At 36.9% G+C, this 19,087-nt stretch overlaps 1 protein-coding gene across 6 annotated transcripts in view; it reads right to left on the reverse strand.

The window, feature by feature from the left end:
• pigs (GAS2-like protein pickled eggs) overlaps positions 1-19,087 on the reverse strand; it is a 418,326-nt gene that overhangs the window by 183,406 nt on the left and 215,833 nt on the right. For all 6 annotated transcript variants that reach the window (XM_073971921.1, XM_073971917.1, XM_073971920.1 and 3 more), the window contains one exon: positions 10,067-10,608. In XM_073971921.1, the coding sequence (XP_073828022.1) occupies positions 10,067-10,237 (171 nt within the window). In that variant the 5' untranslated portion in view covers positions 10,238-10,608. The remainder of the gene's footprint in view (positions 1-10,066; positions 10,609-19,087) is intronic.

Below are 19,087 nucleotides of genomic sequence, written 5' to 3' on the forward strand. Positions count from 1 at the left end.
CTGTCAGCGATACAGAAACTTCCTTCATCCTACTAAACACCTCGGTACAATCCTAGATCGTCAATTGACATTGAGAAGAAATACCGAGGATCGGGCGAAGAGAGGTTTTATTGCACTCCATTCCTGGAATAACCCTTTCTGAGGAAGTTGGGAGTCTCATTGCACATTTCATACACTGGATGTATGTAATCGTGGCTCTGCCCATCTTATCCTATGGTGGAGTGGTCTGGCTTGGTGGCTTATACTGATAATTTAGTAGTGCTGATAAGTGGTTTTGAAGTCATCTCTGAGAAGACGGAACTCGTACTATTCACTCAAAATTCCCAAATTCCAGCCACCACTTCTAGACGAAGTTTCATTTCAACTTTCTCTGGGAAATAAATATCTCGGCACAAGCTCGGACCCTCGTTTGACATGGGAAAGGAATACCGTGGATTGGGCAAAGAAAGATCTTATTGCACTCTATACCTTTATCGGGACTCAGATCACAATTCATAAACTGGGTGTATGTAATCGTGGTTCTGCCCATCTTAACCTATGGTGGATTTGTCTGGTGGAAAGCACTTGGGAAAAAGGCAGGCACAATCGTCCAAAATATCAAATGTGCAAGGGACTGAGTTAATTCTGATCCGCAGCAATCAAAAGCACCTACTCAGGCCGCTTTGATCGTGATCCTGGATCTCCCCACTCATTAACCACTTATATAAACATAACAATAGCTGTAGAACTTTTCTCCAGGAAAGCAATATAATTGGTTAAAAGACTTGATACCAAACTTATATGACCGTTGACTATATACATATGTCGACAGTCAGGCAGCTTTGAGACTCTCAAGTAACGGACCATGATATACATTCTATCGTTATACTTTGATGGATTCAAGGAAATAGTAATATAATGGGAATAGCTGATTAACTAGATCGAGGTGGCCCTAAGTCTATAGATTTATCAATTAATGAATCTGTTCGGTCACTAATGTGCTACTACATCGGCAAGGTTCGTGAGATCTACTTTGAGAAGACACGCCGCAGATGGCTTAGGGAACTTGGATGCACAACATTCACAGTAATCTGGCATGTGATCTCTAATCATAGAATGACTTGTCTAGTTCGAAAAATAAAAAATACAATTACTGAAGATTATGTGAAGATGAAACAGAGATGTTTCCCTAATTCTGAAAGTCTTTCCTATTGAATAATCTCAGAAACCCAAACCTGCATGCAATTTTCCGTGACTAAAAATGACTGTCTGTCTCTCTGACGTCTTCAATTGGAAGAAATTTCCTAGGAAAAAGGATATATCTAATGAAGTCCAGAATAAAAACTGAAGTTGCATGAAGGAACAGCAACATGTCTTTGAAAAAAAAATGTCGCCGACTAATGGGTAGATACCAAAAAGAAACCTTTTCATGATGAACACAATGGGCTAAAGGTGGCCGAGTGAAGAGCATCTTTATACCTAACCTATGAGCGTAGCACTATTTTTAAAATGTCATAGTAAAACGTATACATTTGTCAAGTTCACGCAAATTTGCAAAATTCAGATTAGTGAAAATCCTTAAAATACCTAAGATTTCCAAATTTTGTTTAAGTCCAATTTCTTGGCCAGGTATGCCACGCTTCCCACGTATTTTTGATATGTCAGAAATTATTCGTTTGGGAAAACCAAAAAATTTCCTTTTAGCTGGGCTCCCAAAATTTGCGCCCAATTTGGATTTGTTCATTAGGGTTACGTTCAAGCTATAAAAATCTCTTGTTGCTATTATGGCGCCCAAAGTGGGCCTTCATACATTACACCGAAAAAGTTAATCCTCCTTTATTTACTTTTTTATTGAATAAAATAATTGCATTAACAGTATGTAAGGCTTAACGAAGGGCTTCATGTGCTGCCAAATTTAATCCTGAGAGAACCTAAATTCCATATGAGCTGGGCATCCAAATATGGCGCCCAATATGGATTTTCTTCACATAACTAAAAATGATGATATTTTTATTAATTTTCTCGTTTAGAGTTAAGCTTGATGATCGGAAATTTTTTTGCAAGTGAAAAAGGAAAGCCAAGGACTCGAACCCACACAGTCACCAAATTACGTTACCTGGTTTCGCTGTTGGTTAAGCAGCTCTTTAGACGTATCGACTGTCGAATGGCTTCTCTGTCCTAGAACTTTTCGTTTTTCAAATGCAAATGTGTTTTTATACATTAACGGATATTTGGCCGTCGAAATGTATTTCTTCATGACAAACGCTATTTTGCGCTGCCTTTGAAGGTATGAGTTTAGCTTTGAACGCTAACACGCCGTCACAATATTTTTTGATATGTTTTCAAGGACGTGGGTTCAAATCCCAGCCGGGCTCAGCCTGTTTTTTTTTTATTTGAAATTTTGCCTGTTAGGGCGAAGATAATTTTTAATGATCGTTTAGAGTTAAGCTTGATGATCGGAAATTTTTTTTGCAAGTGAAAAAGGAAAGCCAAAGACGCGAACCCACACAGTCACCAAATTACGTTACTTGGTTTCGCTGTTGGTTAAGCAGCTCTTCTGACGTATCGACTGTCGAATGGTTTCGCTGTCCTAGAAATTGTCGTTTTTCAATGCAAATGTGTTTTATACATTAACGGATACTTGGCCGTTGAAATGTATTTCTTCATGACAAACGCTATTTTGCGCTGATGATATTTTTGATTTGAATCGAACCCATAAGTCCAAAAAATCTGAAGTTGCTCTATAAGAAGACAATGGTAAAATAATTACCATGGACAGTAAATAATGCTTAACGTAGGGCTTCATGTGCAAACAAATCCAATTTGTCTTTTCCATGTCGATACTTGTGTAATAATATTGGAGTGTTATTTTTTTTATCGTAAAATTCTGGACATCTCAGGTGAGAGGGCTGCTACCGAAAATAGACATGAAATTAGCTGGGCTGCTAATTAGCCTACTTTGGATTTTCTTCACATTACTAAATATGACGACGCTTTTGACCGGATCGAACCCATGACTCGAAATGATAACCCCTTATATGATAACCCTTGCGTCGAATCTGCTCTTTGAATCTGAAAATGAAGCACCTTCTTCAGTCTGCTTCTGCACTATAAAAACTTTTCACTACACTTTTTCTAGCTATTTATTGTTTATATGACTTCGCTATGACTTTTCTATATGCTGCTGTTCTTCGTTTTCCTCCTCATCATCTTGCATCCATTGAGATAATATTTGACTACCGATCATAAATAAATGGGCGCATTTATTCATGCATGGCCATTCAGTCAAGCGTGTACAACAATCATAAACTTTAATAAACTTCACTGCCACTATCGCCGCCGCGAATGCCAAGCTCAGCGGTTGCAGTTGCCTTGGAAATTTTTTGTACCACATGCAGATGTTGGTTGCACCAGCAGCATCAATGCACCAGCGTCGTCTATGCCTTGGTGTGAATACTTACAAAATAAACATTGTTGTTTGATGGTGTACAACAAACAACAGCACAGGGAGAGCATCTGTTCGGAAAAAAGTTATTATTTAAAGGCTTTTGGATGGATTCGGTGGAAAAAAATCTGTGGGTTGTATCAATAAACAATGATGTGCATAGCATTGAAATGCTTTTGAGTGGAGGGAGGGGGAAAGGGGGGTTTGCACTTTAGTGTACTTCTAGCCGCTAGGCATTGTGAGGTGCCTAGGTGGTACATAATTCTCTTCTGGCACATTAGATGATGTTTGAAAGCCCCCTAACCCCCTTTCAGCTGCTAGAGATAATGTTTGAAGTCAAGTCAATTATACTATTTATGTGTGTAAGCATTAAAACAATACAGAAGCTGTTTTTTGTTGCCGCATTTCCAGTAGCCGAAGTAACGACAACATGTGTTCATCAACAAAATGCCACACAACAATGCAAGAGTGCCAGATGCAGTTACTTCTGCTGTTGCGAAGCAACTATGGGCGTTGGAGATGGGCCATGGTTTTCCTCAATGTGTGCATCTCACTTTGTCTATATTCAACATATGGCCGATGATGATGACGATTCTGCAGAAAGCAAATAAAACAAACTTAGGTTATGCATGTCGTCTCTAAAGTTAGCGGAGCTTCTTCGTTTTTGCTTTATAGTTTTTAGTGTTTTCTTGATGTTATTGTTATCATTCGTCTCCCTGGTTTAACATGTGTTATTTTGCTTTGTCTTTTGTAGATCCAGTAATTGTTTTTTTCCTCCGCATTTCCCATAGCCATCGCCGTCTGATATCGCTTCTTAAATGCTAAAGTTTTAAGAAAACAAACAACGTTAAAAGGCGTAAATTTTATTTATTACCATGCAAATGCATTTTGTAATTACTCTCTACGCTGGTCAACTGGCGCACGAGGTCATTATGTTTTGTGCTGTTACGACTTCATTGAAGTGAAAATGTACATAAAATGTTGTTTTATAGTCGGCAAATCGAAACATAATTGAATTCCGAGTTATACGCAGCAGTGCGCCAACCTCCTCATGAAAGGTGAATTGCAATGTTTTGTGGAAGCGGTATTTGATTAGATTTTTTATTGATCTGCAATGTAGTTGCATTGTTGTTGCACAGAAACTTTGGTTCAGAAGTCATCAATCTCCATGGAATATTAAGATCTTTAAAGCGATAGAGGTACTAATGTACAAACTATTTATATTGGAATAAATTGAAGAGCGGGTCTTTTTTCGATTATCTTTAAAATCTAGCGGAACCCCAGAAAATTAATGATAAATTTGGTTCCGATATGAAAGGTGGAATTAAAAACTCGCAAAATATAGACGTCTAAGAAATGGCGCTCAACGCAGGGTTTCTACCATATACTACTAGAAAGCAGCTACCCGCCACATAATTTCCCTGGCTACTTGGGTGGTTGGAAACGTTATGAGCACATATAGTCGAAATCGCTTATAACGTCGTCGTTTATAATGACGAAATCCAAAATCCCCAAACTTATGCGGCTCTTTATAGCCCATACAAAATAAATATTGCTTATACTCGTAACAACATATGGGTTATAGCGACCAATTCATTCGCTCCCTTGACTGTAGTTATAAGCGATTTCGACTGTAATTTCAATTTCGGCCAACATGAAGTGTCATAATCAGGATGCAATATTAAACAATTAGGATCTGATGCGAGTTTGTGAAAACGTAAAACTGTAAAATAAACAAAAAAGAAAACATGCAGATCGCATATTGGTGGTTGTGTGGGTTCGAATATTCGGCTTTCCTTTTTCACTTGCAAACATAAACGGCGATTAAGATCGGTTCCAAGGAGAATTAATTAAAATGAATATTAAGAATTATCTTCGCCCTAATAGTCAAAATTTTCAAAGAAAACTGTTTATAAAAATAAAAAAATCCTTTAAAGTGAATTGATTCACACCAGTTACCTTGCTAAATTTAATAATAATGATAAATGGCGCCCAACGAGGGGCTTCCTTTACAACAATTTTTAAATAGACTGAATAAAAGTAACTTTTTATATAGTGAGGATTTCGTACAGAGGATTGGAATATTATATAGCAATCTTAAGTAGATTACTAAGTGTAGGATATCGTAGTCTTTCTTCGACTCATGACACGGTGCGCCTTAACCTACTTTAAATGAAAGGTGCTTACACCTCGGAAGTTTTTGCGGATTCTGAGACTACAATGATTATAGATGAGAAAAATGAAAAAACAAAAAAGATAGCCGGAGGGATTTTCAAACAAATCAATAATTCTTCTTTTCTTTGTTGAATTTTTGTTTTTCCAAGTTTGAGTTAATTACGGTTGAACTGTCGAATTTCATCAAGAAAATTTAGTTTCTCAGATTTCTCTTCTTCAGATATTTTTAGATTCACCTTGGCAGTTTTGTTGAGATGTGTGTTTACTTATTATTTGTAAAGTCCGCCACCTTAATCTCATATTTTGTTGTTTTCAAATTAAAAAAAACAACAAGTTTTTAAATTGTGTATAGTTAAAATTGATTTACTATAGGGAAAGGCAGAAAAGACTATTTTCGTCCAACGCCACTTTGACTCATGAGTTCTCTTAGTTCTTTGTATTGAAACAAAGAACTTTTCCCCAATTTTATGACGACTCGAGCTGAAATTTATTCTTCAGTGACCGACGAATTCGTTTAAATGCGAATTCAACAGAAAAATTCAAAAGCTCTCATAAATTTGGGGAAGAGTTCTTTGTTTCAATACAGTGAGTCCAAGTAGCGTTGAACGAAACTAGTCTTCTCTGCCTTTCCCTGATCTGTTTGATTCTCCTTATTCTGAAAGTCTTCACTTTAGAATAATTTCAGAAATTCAAGAAGCAGGAGTACCTCCAGCCCAAAAAACCTGCAGGTGCAATTATGGCACCCAATGTGGGCCCTTCTACATTACACTATAAGACAATAGTCCAGTTGTATGCCATAATATCGCTATGAACTGGACCACAAGAAGTCGCTTCGTTAAAAATGCCCAAATGATCCTCGAACAGACCTTAAACTGTACTGCAAAAAATATATTGCATTTTTGTGAGGGAATTTTTTCGATCTTTAACGAAGTTTGGACAAAACATTAGAAGATCCAAAGTTTGGACCAAATATTTTTGAACTTCTGTGGGGGAGGTAAGGTGTGGACTGATAAGCACTATCTTCGAACTTTATCTAAAATTTGCAGAAAAAAAAAACGATATACAAAGTTTGGAAGGCACACATGGTGGCCAAAAGGTTTTTTTACAATTTTCGAGGCATTTACACAGGAAGTATGACTTGCACCTGAAAAAACATATGCCATCGTAATAGGGGCCCGAGGACAACCTTATGCAATAAAATTAAAATGATCTAAAACTGCAATTTTCCGAAAATTTTCGTGGGAGGTACATGAAGGAGCCGACCGATATAGTCCATATTCAAACCTCACCTATGTCTGGTAGAAATATAACGAGTAATTATTATTAAGAGTTATCGTGATCGGTTAATCTGTTTCAGAGTTTTCGTGTGCTCCAGCCAGACAGACGGAAGGACATGGCTAAATATCCAAATTGTCCAAACATACTTTGGGTCTAAAACCATTATTTCGAGAATGCACATTTTGAAAGTGTATAATTAGCCTAAAGGCTGAGGGTATAAGAATATGTCGCCCAACGTTGGCCTTCAGTTCTCGTCCTTAATAATAGAAGTACGAAGAAATGCATTGATAAATATGAGAAATTGGAAAAAGTAGAGCAAAACACATAAAATAAAGTTTTTGATCGACATTGCGGCATCTTTTTGTGGCATGAATGATATCGGAAGGAAAATCGTGCACATCTTGGGACTTTTTACCAATTTTTTCAATAATTGATGCAATTATCAATTATCTCAAAAACCGATTATTCATCTTGATTTACGATAATACCTTTTCAAAAATCATATTTTCTTTTTTGAGTTTAGCCTCAATAACATGAGAAGAATCATAATCGGCGTAAAAGATGCAGTGGATGGCACCCAAAGTGGGTCTTCATACATAACCCAGAAATATCCGTACGTAAACTTAAAAAAATTCAGAATGAGCATGTGCAAACAAATTCAACCCTGGACAAACGTAATTTTCTCATTTCTGTGCTAACATAGACGTTCAAATGGGTACTGCAAATAGAATTCCGATCAGGAATTTTAGCAATGGGTCTATATGCTATACCGTGGTGGAATGGTATGCCCAACCGCCTTGCACGTCGAATGCCAGGGTTTGATTCCCACACAAGGCAACATAAAATTGTTAACGGTGGCAAAATACCATGTAAAATTTCTTTACAGGTGGTGCCTTAAGACACGTCGTTCGGACTCGGCGAAAAACAGTAGGTCCCATATCTTTGAATCCGGGTGACAGATTGATGAGAGAAGTCTTCCTTGTCTCTTCTGGAATGTTTGTGGAACAATTATTATTATTATGAGTTTCATAGACATTAGTATAGAATGAAAACTGATAATGGCAAACTTCTGATTAACTTTAGCAATTTTCTCAGGAAAGGGAGGTTATGACTAGACAGCGGAATCCTATGCAAATGCATATATGGTTAGGATGGTCGTAGAGAAAATCTGATTAGACAGAAACTCGTTTTATTGCAAAATAAAACGAATTAGGCCCAGAAATTTTTCCATATTTTGCATATCGTGCATATTTTGACATATTTGCATAAAATGAGCATATGCAAAACCATATGCAAAAATATATACAATGATTTGTGGTCTAAAAATTACAGCGAAATGGCTAAAATGTGGTATTAAGTCTTCGTTAGGGGTATGAAACTTTACACCTGAAATTTGTCTACATGGGTCCACGTCTTCATATAGCCCCCATAAAACGGTACCTCCGGATTTCTGGTATTTTGAAGGTTGTGGCCTCTATATCCCTCCGAAATGGCTGAAATTTGCTATTTAGTCTTCGTTGGGGATATAAAACTTTCCACCTTAAATTTCTGGGTATAGGTCCACGTCTTCATATAGCCGACATAGTACGGTACCTCCCGATTTCCGGTATATTGAAGATTGTGGCCTCAATATCCCGCCAAAATGGCTGAAATTTGGTACTAAGTCTTCCTTGGGGGTAAACAACTTTCCACCTAAAATTTGTCGGTTTTAATTCAAGCCTTCATATAGCCCCCATAGAAGGATACCTCCCGATTTTCGGTATTTTGAAAGTTGAGGCTGTGGTTATACATTTCTCTATTTTATTGACTTATCTTAAAAGAATTTTATACAGAAAAACTGTACATACAAACATTTTTCTACCTATTATTGAAATATTTGTTGCATAAGAAAATATGTAAAATTGATCAATTCTGCATATGCAAAAATGTATGCATTTTGCATATGTCATATGTTTCGATTGCAATTTAATCAGAAGCCACAAATATGCCCAGTCCCAAAATTTGACATGAATCGGACCAAAAATATGGGTTGCATAAAATTCCACTGTCTAGTTATGACTTATAAGAATTAATTACATAGTAAGTGTTTATGTTTATGAGCACTTTAAAGCAGAGCTCTGATTTACTCCCGAGTGAAAAGTCGGGGGAAGGTAATCAGTTTTTTTGGGTGCAATTTTTTTGATGGGAGTGGGGCAAGTTTATTTGGTGGTGGGGAAAATTTTTGCTCGAATTCGAAAAGAGTTTCACTCGCGACTGGAATTCGAGCGAGTATTCGGAGCTCTACTTTAAAGTATCCTCTTTAAAGAATTACCAAAGAGTTTTTAGTCCTCTCTTTCTCTCTTTCACTTTCAAATTGCCGGCATCTAAAGTTAATCTCAAGAGCAACAGAAACGCCACTAAGCGACATTATGTAAAGTTAATCTTTTTGCCAAAGAACCCCAGTCTTGGGTTTAAATGACGTTTTTGGTTGTCAGGCAGGATTGAACCTTGCAGCATTGCAACAAACAAAAATGACAACCTGGCATTAGAAGAATTGTCATTGTCAACAATGAAATCATTATCAGATAAAGTCACTGACAGTTAAGTAATCCATTTAGAATACCTGGAATAAAATCCACCTTTTGGAATTATGCCATCAGTACTCCGTTACTTATGCTCGTAATTATCATAAGATATGAAGTATGAATGTGTCATTTTGACATTATTATAATTTATCTATGTTAAATGGCGCCCAATCAAATAGTCTTTTCTTTGGCAATTTATATAATTTAAATATTGGGCGCCATTGATCGATGTTTTCTTTTAACTTACAGAACTCGATGAGTTCTTAGTTGATACGTGCTGATAGTTGTTTGCAAATATCTTTGTTCTGATGTTTTTTGGGAAAGCCGAAGAGTGAGTGTGATTCTCATTTATTCGAGGCATAATTATAAAAAAAAAACTGAAAAGCCAATTGATAATTCACTTCGCCGGGATGTAATCATGATATTGGTAGCGATCAGTAAAATTTTGCAAACACTGTCAGTTCATTTTGAAAAACATTACTCTCTGTAACAGAAAATAATGATGAAGTTTAAGCCATTGGGGTAATACTCCAGACTTAAAAGCAATCAAACTATACTAATGATTTTATAAAATAACTATTTTTTCAATTAACATTTATTGAAATAATAATTCAAACCCACTTACCTTGCACAATGCTACACCTGTATCCAAACGATCCATAAAATTTTCTGCATTTATTGCTAATTCGGGATATAATGTGTTCATCCATTCAGCCAAATCTTCCTTCATGGCTTCCAAGTACTCCTCGCTTGACTTGAAGGGTCGATATGGCCTTGCTTCCAAAAGCATAGCCATTTTTGTCGTTTCTCTTTTGTATCAACTTTTTATGTGTTGTTAAAAAATTTCTTTGCGTTCTCGGCAACAGGTTAAAGTTTTTCTTTGGGCAAATTCGTCAGCTTCGAAAATTCCGTTCCAGAAATGTCTTTACGAGACTTTTCAAATTAAATTTGTTAACGAAATTGTGGTTTGGGACGAGGTGGGGGGTAGAAATGAAAATAATTTACAATTTATTGCGTAGACCAAACATAATTCTTCTTTGTTAAATCCAACTGACTCGCTTTTATAGCCATTACGAGCCAGTAGATACGAGCGGTTTTGGTGTTAACAAGCGGCAATTAATTTTAATAATGCCTATTCGGATTCGATTCGTTGTTCAGAAGAAAGATCTGTAAATAGAAAAGATAGAGAGAAATATATAAAAATTAATGGGTTTTTAATACAAGTGGAGGGGTGGGGGAGGGGAAATGTTCAGGCAATATGTAGAAGAATACAATTGTGTTTTATGACTTTTTAATATTTACTATCAACGAGAAACGGTTTCCTTATCGCTGACTTCTAGTTGACCTTTGAATAAATGAAATAAAAAAGTGTGCTTTTGTTTCATTACTTTAATAAATCTCTGGGGAGTAATTGAAAGAATGTGATGTCTTTATTTCAGTGCAAACTGATGTGGGTTCTATGATTGTGTCTATCACACCATGTTCCGCCACCATATGATCATCTTTCATTGCAGCCTTAGAATGCATTTTCTCATTGCTGAGGGGGGCTCAATTTGAACTTTTGGAAATAAAATATAAAAATGCATAAAAACGAAAATTACTGTACGGCATGGGCCTTCTATGCCTCTCCCTGGGTACGTGGGTGATTGGAAACGTTATGACCATAAGTGTCAACTATTCGTATAGGTGGTATAAATCGCCAAGCTTTCTTTTCGATAATGTTCGAAACCTTGCGAAAACTCCAGACAATTGTGATAAATTTGGTTCTGACATGAATTAAAAACTCTTAATAAATATAAATGAACTTCAGAAGCAGCCTTTCCTTCAGAAAAAGACTTCAGAAGCAGCCTTTCTTTTAGAAAGGTCTATAGACGCAGTCTTTAAAAAAAGGTGCACGCTTTCTTTCAACAAGGGTCTACAGATGCACCCTTTCTTTCAACAAGGGTCTACAGATGCACCCTTTCTTTCAACAAGGGTCTACAGACGTACCCTTTCTTTCAACAAGGGTCTACAGATGCACCCTTTCTTTCAACAAGGGTCTACAGATGCACCCTTTCTTTCAACAAGGGTCTACAGATGCGCCCTTTCTTTCAACAAGGGTCTACAGATGCACCCTTTCTTTCAACAAGGGTCTACAGATGCACCCTTTCTTTCAACAAGGGTCTACAGATGCACCCTTTCTTTCTAAAAGGGTCTATAAATGCACCCTTTTCCTTCAGAAAGGGTCTATAAATGCACCCTTTTCCTTCAGAAAGGGTCTATAAATGCACCCTTTCTTTTAGAAAGGATCTTTAGAAGCACCCTTTCCTTCATAAAGGGTCTATAGAAGCACCATTTCCTTCATAAAGGGTCTATAGAAGCATCCTTTCCTTCAGACAGTGTCTATAGAAGCACCCTTTCCTTCAGAGAGTGTCTGTAGAATCACACTTTCCTTCAGAAAGGGTCTATAGAAGCACCCTTTTCTTCAGAAAGGGTCTTTTGAAGCACACTTTCTTTCAAAAAGAGTCTATAGAAGCACCCTTTCCTTCAGAAAGCGTCTAAAGAAGCACTCTTCCTTGAGAAAAGGTCTATAGAAGCACGCTTTCCTTCATAAACGGTCTTTCAGAAAGGGTCTATAGATGCATGCTTTCCTTCATAAACGGTCTTTCAGAAATGATCTATAGAAGCACCCTTTCTTTCAGAAATGATCTATAGAAGCACCTTTTCTTTCAGAAATGATCTATAGAAGCACCCTTTCTTTCAGAAATGATCTATAGAAGCACCCTTTCTTTCAGAAATGATCTATAGAAGCGCCCTTTCTCTCAGAAATTATCTATAAAAACACCCTTTCTCTTAGAAAGGTTATGTAGAAGCTACCTTTCTTACCTTTTTCTCCTTTAATGGAATAAATGCAACTTTGTTCTCAACAACCCGCGAAGAAGGATTATCTCCCTTAATTTGTAAGTTGTACGGATTGTTAATATATACAGTAGATGGCGCCCAATGAGGGGTTTGCTTATCATATAGTACAACGATATGTTAATGAGATTGTTTTTATTAGTTTCGTTAGAGCGTTAGAGCGTTAGCAGCGCATAACATTAAAGCTATTGCAAAATTGATTTTGCTACAAAATCGAATTTATTTACTCAATTCAGCCTAAAAAGGATCAAAAAGGACACTTTTTAGTAATTTCCATTGTTTACCAAGTAATCCCGGCTCTATGGTTATTTGACCATTTTGGGAGGTTACCCTTAGTCAGGACGATTATTCTAACCCCTGATTCCGCAAGGACAATTCTGCATGGTCAAAAAGGGTACCAATGGAATGCTATTGATGAGTAGCATCTATATAATTGTTCCACAAACATCCCAGGCGGGACAGGGGAGACTTCTCTCATATCAATGAGTGCACCCCGATTCATATTAGCTCAATGATATGGGACCTACAGCCGAGTCCGAACGGCGTGTCTAAGACAACACTTTTAGAGAAGTTGTACAAGGCTGAAATACTCAGAAAATGTCGCCAACATTACTGAGGGGTGTTTTGCCACCGTTGAAAAGTGTTTGATGTTGACTGGCCGGGGAATCGACCATTTTGAACATTTTAGAGGTAACCTCTTGTCAGGACGATTATTCTAACTCTTGCGTCCGCAAGGACAATTCTGCATGGTCAAAAAGGGTACCAATGGAATGCTATTGATGAGAAGCATCTACTAAAATAATAAAACAGTCGAAAAGGTCATATAGTTTTCAAGTTATTTGACCATTTTGGGAGGTTAGCCTTAGTCAGGACGATTATTTTAACTCCAGGGTCCGCAAGGAAAATTCTGCATGGTCAAAAAGGGTACCAATGGAATGCTATTGATGAGAAGCATCTACGATTATTCTAACTCCTGCGTCCGCAAGGACAATTCTGCATGGTCAAAAAGGGCTATTGATGAGTAGCATCTACTGAAATAATAAAACAGTCGAAAAGATCAGCTAGTTTTCAAGATATTTGACCATTTTGGGAGGTAACCCTTAGTCAGGACGATTATTCTAACTCCAGCGTCCGCAAGGACAATTCTGCATGGTCAAAAAGCGTACCAATGGAATGCTATCTATTTTGTCCTTGCAGAAACGTCCTTGTGAACGAAGTACGCAAATGACCTATCGCTATACTTCTGTTATTACATACAGATTGTAAATAACCATACAGCCGGGATTACTTGGTAAGCAATGGAAATTACTAAAAAGTGTCCTTTTTGATCCTTTTTAGGCTGAAATGAGTAAATAAATTCGATTTTGTAGCAAAATCAATTTTGCAATAGCTTTAATATTATGCGCTGCTAACGCTCTGCCAACTGCGTGGTTTGTGTCTTGGGACTTAAATTTAAAAGTTATCGTAATGCACCTAATTAAGTTCACTATACTCCATTTACGTGTTCCTAGTAAGATTACGCTTCCTCCAGAAATGAACTAAGCAAGAACAATATAACAGAAGTTATGTTTACATTAAATCAAAGTATATGGAGTGATCTCATTTCATTTTCCTTTGTCCATTGATTACATTTATGTTTTTTTATTCATTAAATTCTAAGAAGTGCCAATGATTCACCCGGATTGCGTGATTATCGCCCTTTTATTTCATGTTCAATGTCAGACAATGCAAATTATTCATCAATGCCGGCAAAAGATTGAGTAGACACAAAGAAGATTATTGAAGAAATTCCATGCTTGTCAAAGCGAAAGTTTTACGTCTTCTGTCTTGCGTGAAAAACAATTCCAAGAACTATAACACTCCCCCTCCCAATGAACTAAGACAATAAAGAATAAGAATTCCTTTTACCATCAGGAATATAAAAAGTTACCACAGTTAAAGAAAACTGTCATCATCATCATCATAAAACTTTTCAAAAGCACATCACACTTTATCCCTAAAGGCAATCGTGAAACTTATGTACTGTAAGGAGGATATGTGGGTATACTAACTATTCGCAAATCGATTTTTATTCACTTCCTTTTGTTTTTCCGTAACAGTAGACAAAAATAAAAAGCCAGCCAGCCAGACTGACTGCCTGTCTCACTGACTTTCATATCCTTTCGCTGCCATGATGTCTGATTGACTCAACTTAAAAAAACACCGTCTGCCAGCATAATGTTCGTAGCTATCAAAGTTATTCCGTTAGGATTAAAATCCTTTTTAGCGTTTATTTTTATGAGCACTTTAAAGTATCTTCTTTAAAGGATTTCCAATGAGTTTTATAGTAGCATTCCTCTCTCTTTCTCTCTCACTCTTTCACTTCTATGTTGCCTACATCAAAAGTTAATGTCAAGAGCAACAGAAACGCAATCAAGTGGCATTATGTAAAGTTAATCTTTTAACCAAATACTTGGGCATGGGTTCAAATGGCGCTTTTGGCTGTCAGACACGATTGAACCTCGCCATTGCAACAGACAACAATGACAGCCTGGCATTTGAAGTATTGTCATTGTCAACAATGAAATCGGCATCGAGAAAAAGTCATTGACAGTCAAGTGATCCATTTAGAATGATTTAAGTCATTGACGGGAGCCATTCAGCCACACATTCAATGAATTTTAATGGGAAAAGTGATATAGAGAGACATTCACGTGATAAGAAATTGCGAAAATCGGAAGTCAGGGATTGACAGGGCATGATTTTAGTACTTTTTTTGAAATCTATGGCATTGTTTACAAAAATAAAGAAGAAATGAATGTATTATTAATGAACATCATGAAAGCCTGAAATTATACAAGTTTGCAAAATGGCGACCAACGTTAAGACCGTGCTTATAAAATCACAAACTTTGAATAACTATTCTTAAACCTAGCAATGTCCTTCATTTTAAAAGCAATTCATTGCATGTTGTCATCATCACACCAAAAAATAATGGCGCCCAACGAGGGTCTTTTTTGTAAGACTGTTTGTTAAGAGCATATTTCAATTTCTTTTGCTTCTCAAAAAAATCTATGTGTGAAGTAAAAACTTTTAAATTAAAACAATATCTGCCATTACAAAAAATTGGCTGGCAAATCGACTATTGCAAGTGAAATGTTTAATTAATTCCGCAATTGTTGTCTTAAAACAAATAAATGTATATTTTTTGTACATTGAAATGAAAAAAAAAATACATGAAAGAAATATATTCGTTCGGAATAATTGTACATGGTTGTAATCCATACACCCAATAAATAACAAACACGAGTTTTATGTTTATGTACAAACATGTTTTCGGGGAGCAATTCAATTGAAACAAACATGTGGGGTATTCAGAGTTTGTGGCATACATCACATAGTTTTCGCACATATGTAGTTGGCGAATGCGATGTAAATTTAACGGCGTAAATAACACAAATGGTAAGGCACTGGGGGTATGAGTGTTAGAAGAATAAACACTAAGACTTGATAGATACCAAAATCAGTGTAAAGTTCCTTAAAATAAGTTCATTAAAATATCTGCGACAATACACCGATCTTACACATAGACAAAGAATATAATTGCAGGAAACATAATATCATCAAAATATCATACAGGGATACGAGGTTGCAAAAAATGTCATAGCCCTAATGCACATTCCGTCTTAGGCAATGATCAGAGCGGTACAGCTTTGGTCCAACAAATTTATAGCTCCACACTTTGCACGGTAAACGGAGACGCTCCTACGAGGATAAGAGGAGATTGTCTCAGCTTTCCAGATATCACAACTGTGTCACCCGGTCTGATAAATGACGTGTCTTGGCAACCCGTTACTTCCCTTGGCTCAGACCATTTTCCGATCATTGTCTCCGTTAACAAACCACCCGACTTCATAACCTCTGACTGCCATACTTTTCTGAACCATGGAAAACGGATTGGCAATGTTTCGGAGAATCACCGCTTTAGAAAGCTATCCATTCCTTTAGATTCTCGGATAGCTGGCAGATTTTTCCCGGACTTAATCACAGCTGCCGCTCGACACATACCTTCTCGTCGAATACCCGAAATCAGACCTAATTTCCAGCAGATGCGAGGAGAATAGCAACTGAACGTGATGAGCTTGGTAGTGCGAACCCAGAAGACCCAACAGTTGCACTAGAAATTAACGGGATTGTAAGGCTTTCAATGCCATCAACCATGCCAAGCTGTTCGAACCATGCCAGTCGTATTTGAAACGTTGGTAATCAACTATATGTGTGGAAGTCGTTTGTAGAATTCCCGTAGAGTGAAACAGAAAGTTCTTCAAGGCGCGGTGATATCTCCGGAAATGTTTAACCTCCACTTTCCTATGCCTTCCAGGCGGATCTTGGCGTCGTGTCCTAAATGACATATGTATGTGCACGGTGCTCTTGAAACAATTTTAAATGGAAGGTGCTTACACCTCGGAAGTTTTTGCGGATTCTGAAACTACAATGTTCATAGATGAGAACAATCAAAAAACAAAAAAAATCGCCGGAGCGCTTTTTAAATAAATCGCGATTTAAGTTGACATTTTTAGGGGTTGTTTAGGTTTTCGCGATTTTGCTTAGAAACCGCATTTACTATAAAAATGGGTCTAAAACAAAATTTGTAGCTATGAAAATTCTCTACAAGATCGACTTTTATGGTATTATCGTAGTTTTTACCATATTTGAGATATAGAAGTTCCAATTGGGACAATGCACTGACTGTATCGCCCCCTTATAAAACAATGTCATGTAGGGTGCGCTTTAACTAACTTTTGATGAAAATCTCTTACACAGGGAAAGTTTTTGTGAATTCTGAATCAGAAGTGTTCATAGATGAGAAAAGTCCAAAAACAAGAAAAAATCGCTGTAGGCATTTTTAAATAAATCGCGGTCAAAATTCACATTTTTAGGTGTTTTTTAGGTTTTTACGATTTTGCTTGAAAACCGCAAGTCCAATCGAAATGGAGCTAAAGTAAATGTTGTAGCTGTCAAAATTCTCTAGCGGATTGACTTTATCATTTGTTCCCAGCTTGTACCATTTTTGAGATAAGGAAGCTCAGTTTACATTTTTAGTTTTTTTTGTTAGGGTTTCGCGAATTTGCTTGAATACGGTAAGTCGTATCGACATGTGACCTGAGAAAATCTTAAAGCTGTGAAAATTCTCTACAAGACTAGCTTAAGTAATTTATCCTTAGTTGTAACATTTTTTTAGATATATAAGTTTAAGTTGGGAATTTGTAGTCATGACATTGTTTTATAAGGGGGCGATACAGAATTGAATTGAATTTGAATTGTCCGAATTTGAACTTCTATATCTCAAAACGGTAAAACCGACGAGAATATCATAAAGGCCAATCTTGTAGAGAATTTTCATATCTACAACATTTGTTTTAGTCCCATTTTGATAGAAAATGTGGTTTCTAAGCAAAATCGCGAAAACCTAAACAACACCTAAAAATTTCAACTTAAATCGCGATTTATTTAAAAAGCGCTCCGGCGATTTTTTTTGTTCTTTGATTGTTCTCATCTATAAACATTGTAGTTTCAGAATCCGCAAAAATTTCCGAGGTGTAAGCACCTTCCATTTAAAATTGTTTCAAGAGCACCGTGTGTGATATGTTACCAGGGCTACATGAAAACTATCTGGCCTAGGCAACACCGCGTGTTGCCAGGGGTCATTTGAATTTTTTTTTTTGATAGTTTGACAGCTGAACAGTGTGTTACACAACCTTGTATTGTGTTATTTACAGTGACTTGAAAAATCGCTTTGCAAAAAAAAAAAAAAATGGAATTTACTTGTGAACATTTTCGTCCGATAATTTTTCACAACTTTCGACGTGGATAATCACGGCAAGAGTGCATCGATCAAATTAAATCTTTGTATAGCACTATGAAAACAGAAATCGACCGATTAGGTCTTCGAAAGCGTTCCACATCCAACGAAAGTTGTTCATGTAAGAAGCACTTTGAAGTAAATGGTCTCCTGTTTCTTCGCCAAAACTGACCTTGTGGCGACTGTACGGCTTCAGAAATGTAGGACTGTTAATTCTGAGTGGTACATTTCCTGAGAAATTCGAAAAACGAACAAGAGATGACGAATCATTCTTCATCATGACAATGCGAGCTCTCACACATCGATTCAAACCAGCGCCTGTTTGAACGGACAAAACGTGGAATTGATGGGTCATCCACCGTACAGCCCTGACTGGGGATCCAATGGCTTCATTTAATTGCAGCACATCAAGATAAAAAGGCGTGGCCAACGATTTTTGTCGCCAGAAGATGCTGTAAAAGCGTTCAAAAACCATATTTTGGAGGCGTCTCAATCAAACCTCTGAAAACAACCCAACACATGGTCACATGTCAAACTGTCCTAAGTACGCTTAGGCTTAAAACTATCAAAATTTCCAAAAAATGTCAAATGACGCCTTGCGACACGGGTGTTGCCTAGGCCAGAAAGTTTTTAGTGCCCTTCAGGAATTAAAATATAGACCAAAATTAAATTTTTATTTCTTTCATACAAAAGTAATGGTCCATTTCATGCGCTAAATAACAAGGTCGAGAGACCGACTTCCAAATATAACTCACGTGGGAGAAAAATTTTCACAATTTTCACACAAAAGTTGTGGTCTATTAAACCCTCTAAATATTATCTGATAATCATCTCAATTTACAAGCTTCTTCTTTGTCATATACTCTTACCTTGTTTAAAATTTCGAGGCGATCGGAATATTATTGT

The sequence above is a fragment of the Musca autumnalis genome, unplaced genomic scaffold (genome assembly GCF_047663935.1).
Source record: "Musca autumnalis isolate F117 unplaced genomic scaffold, ASM4766393v1 scaffold_3, whole genome shotgun sequence".
NCBI lineage: Eukaryota > Metazoa > Arthropoda > Insecta > Diptera > Muscidae > Musca > Musca autumnalis.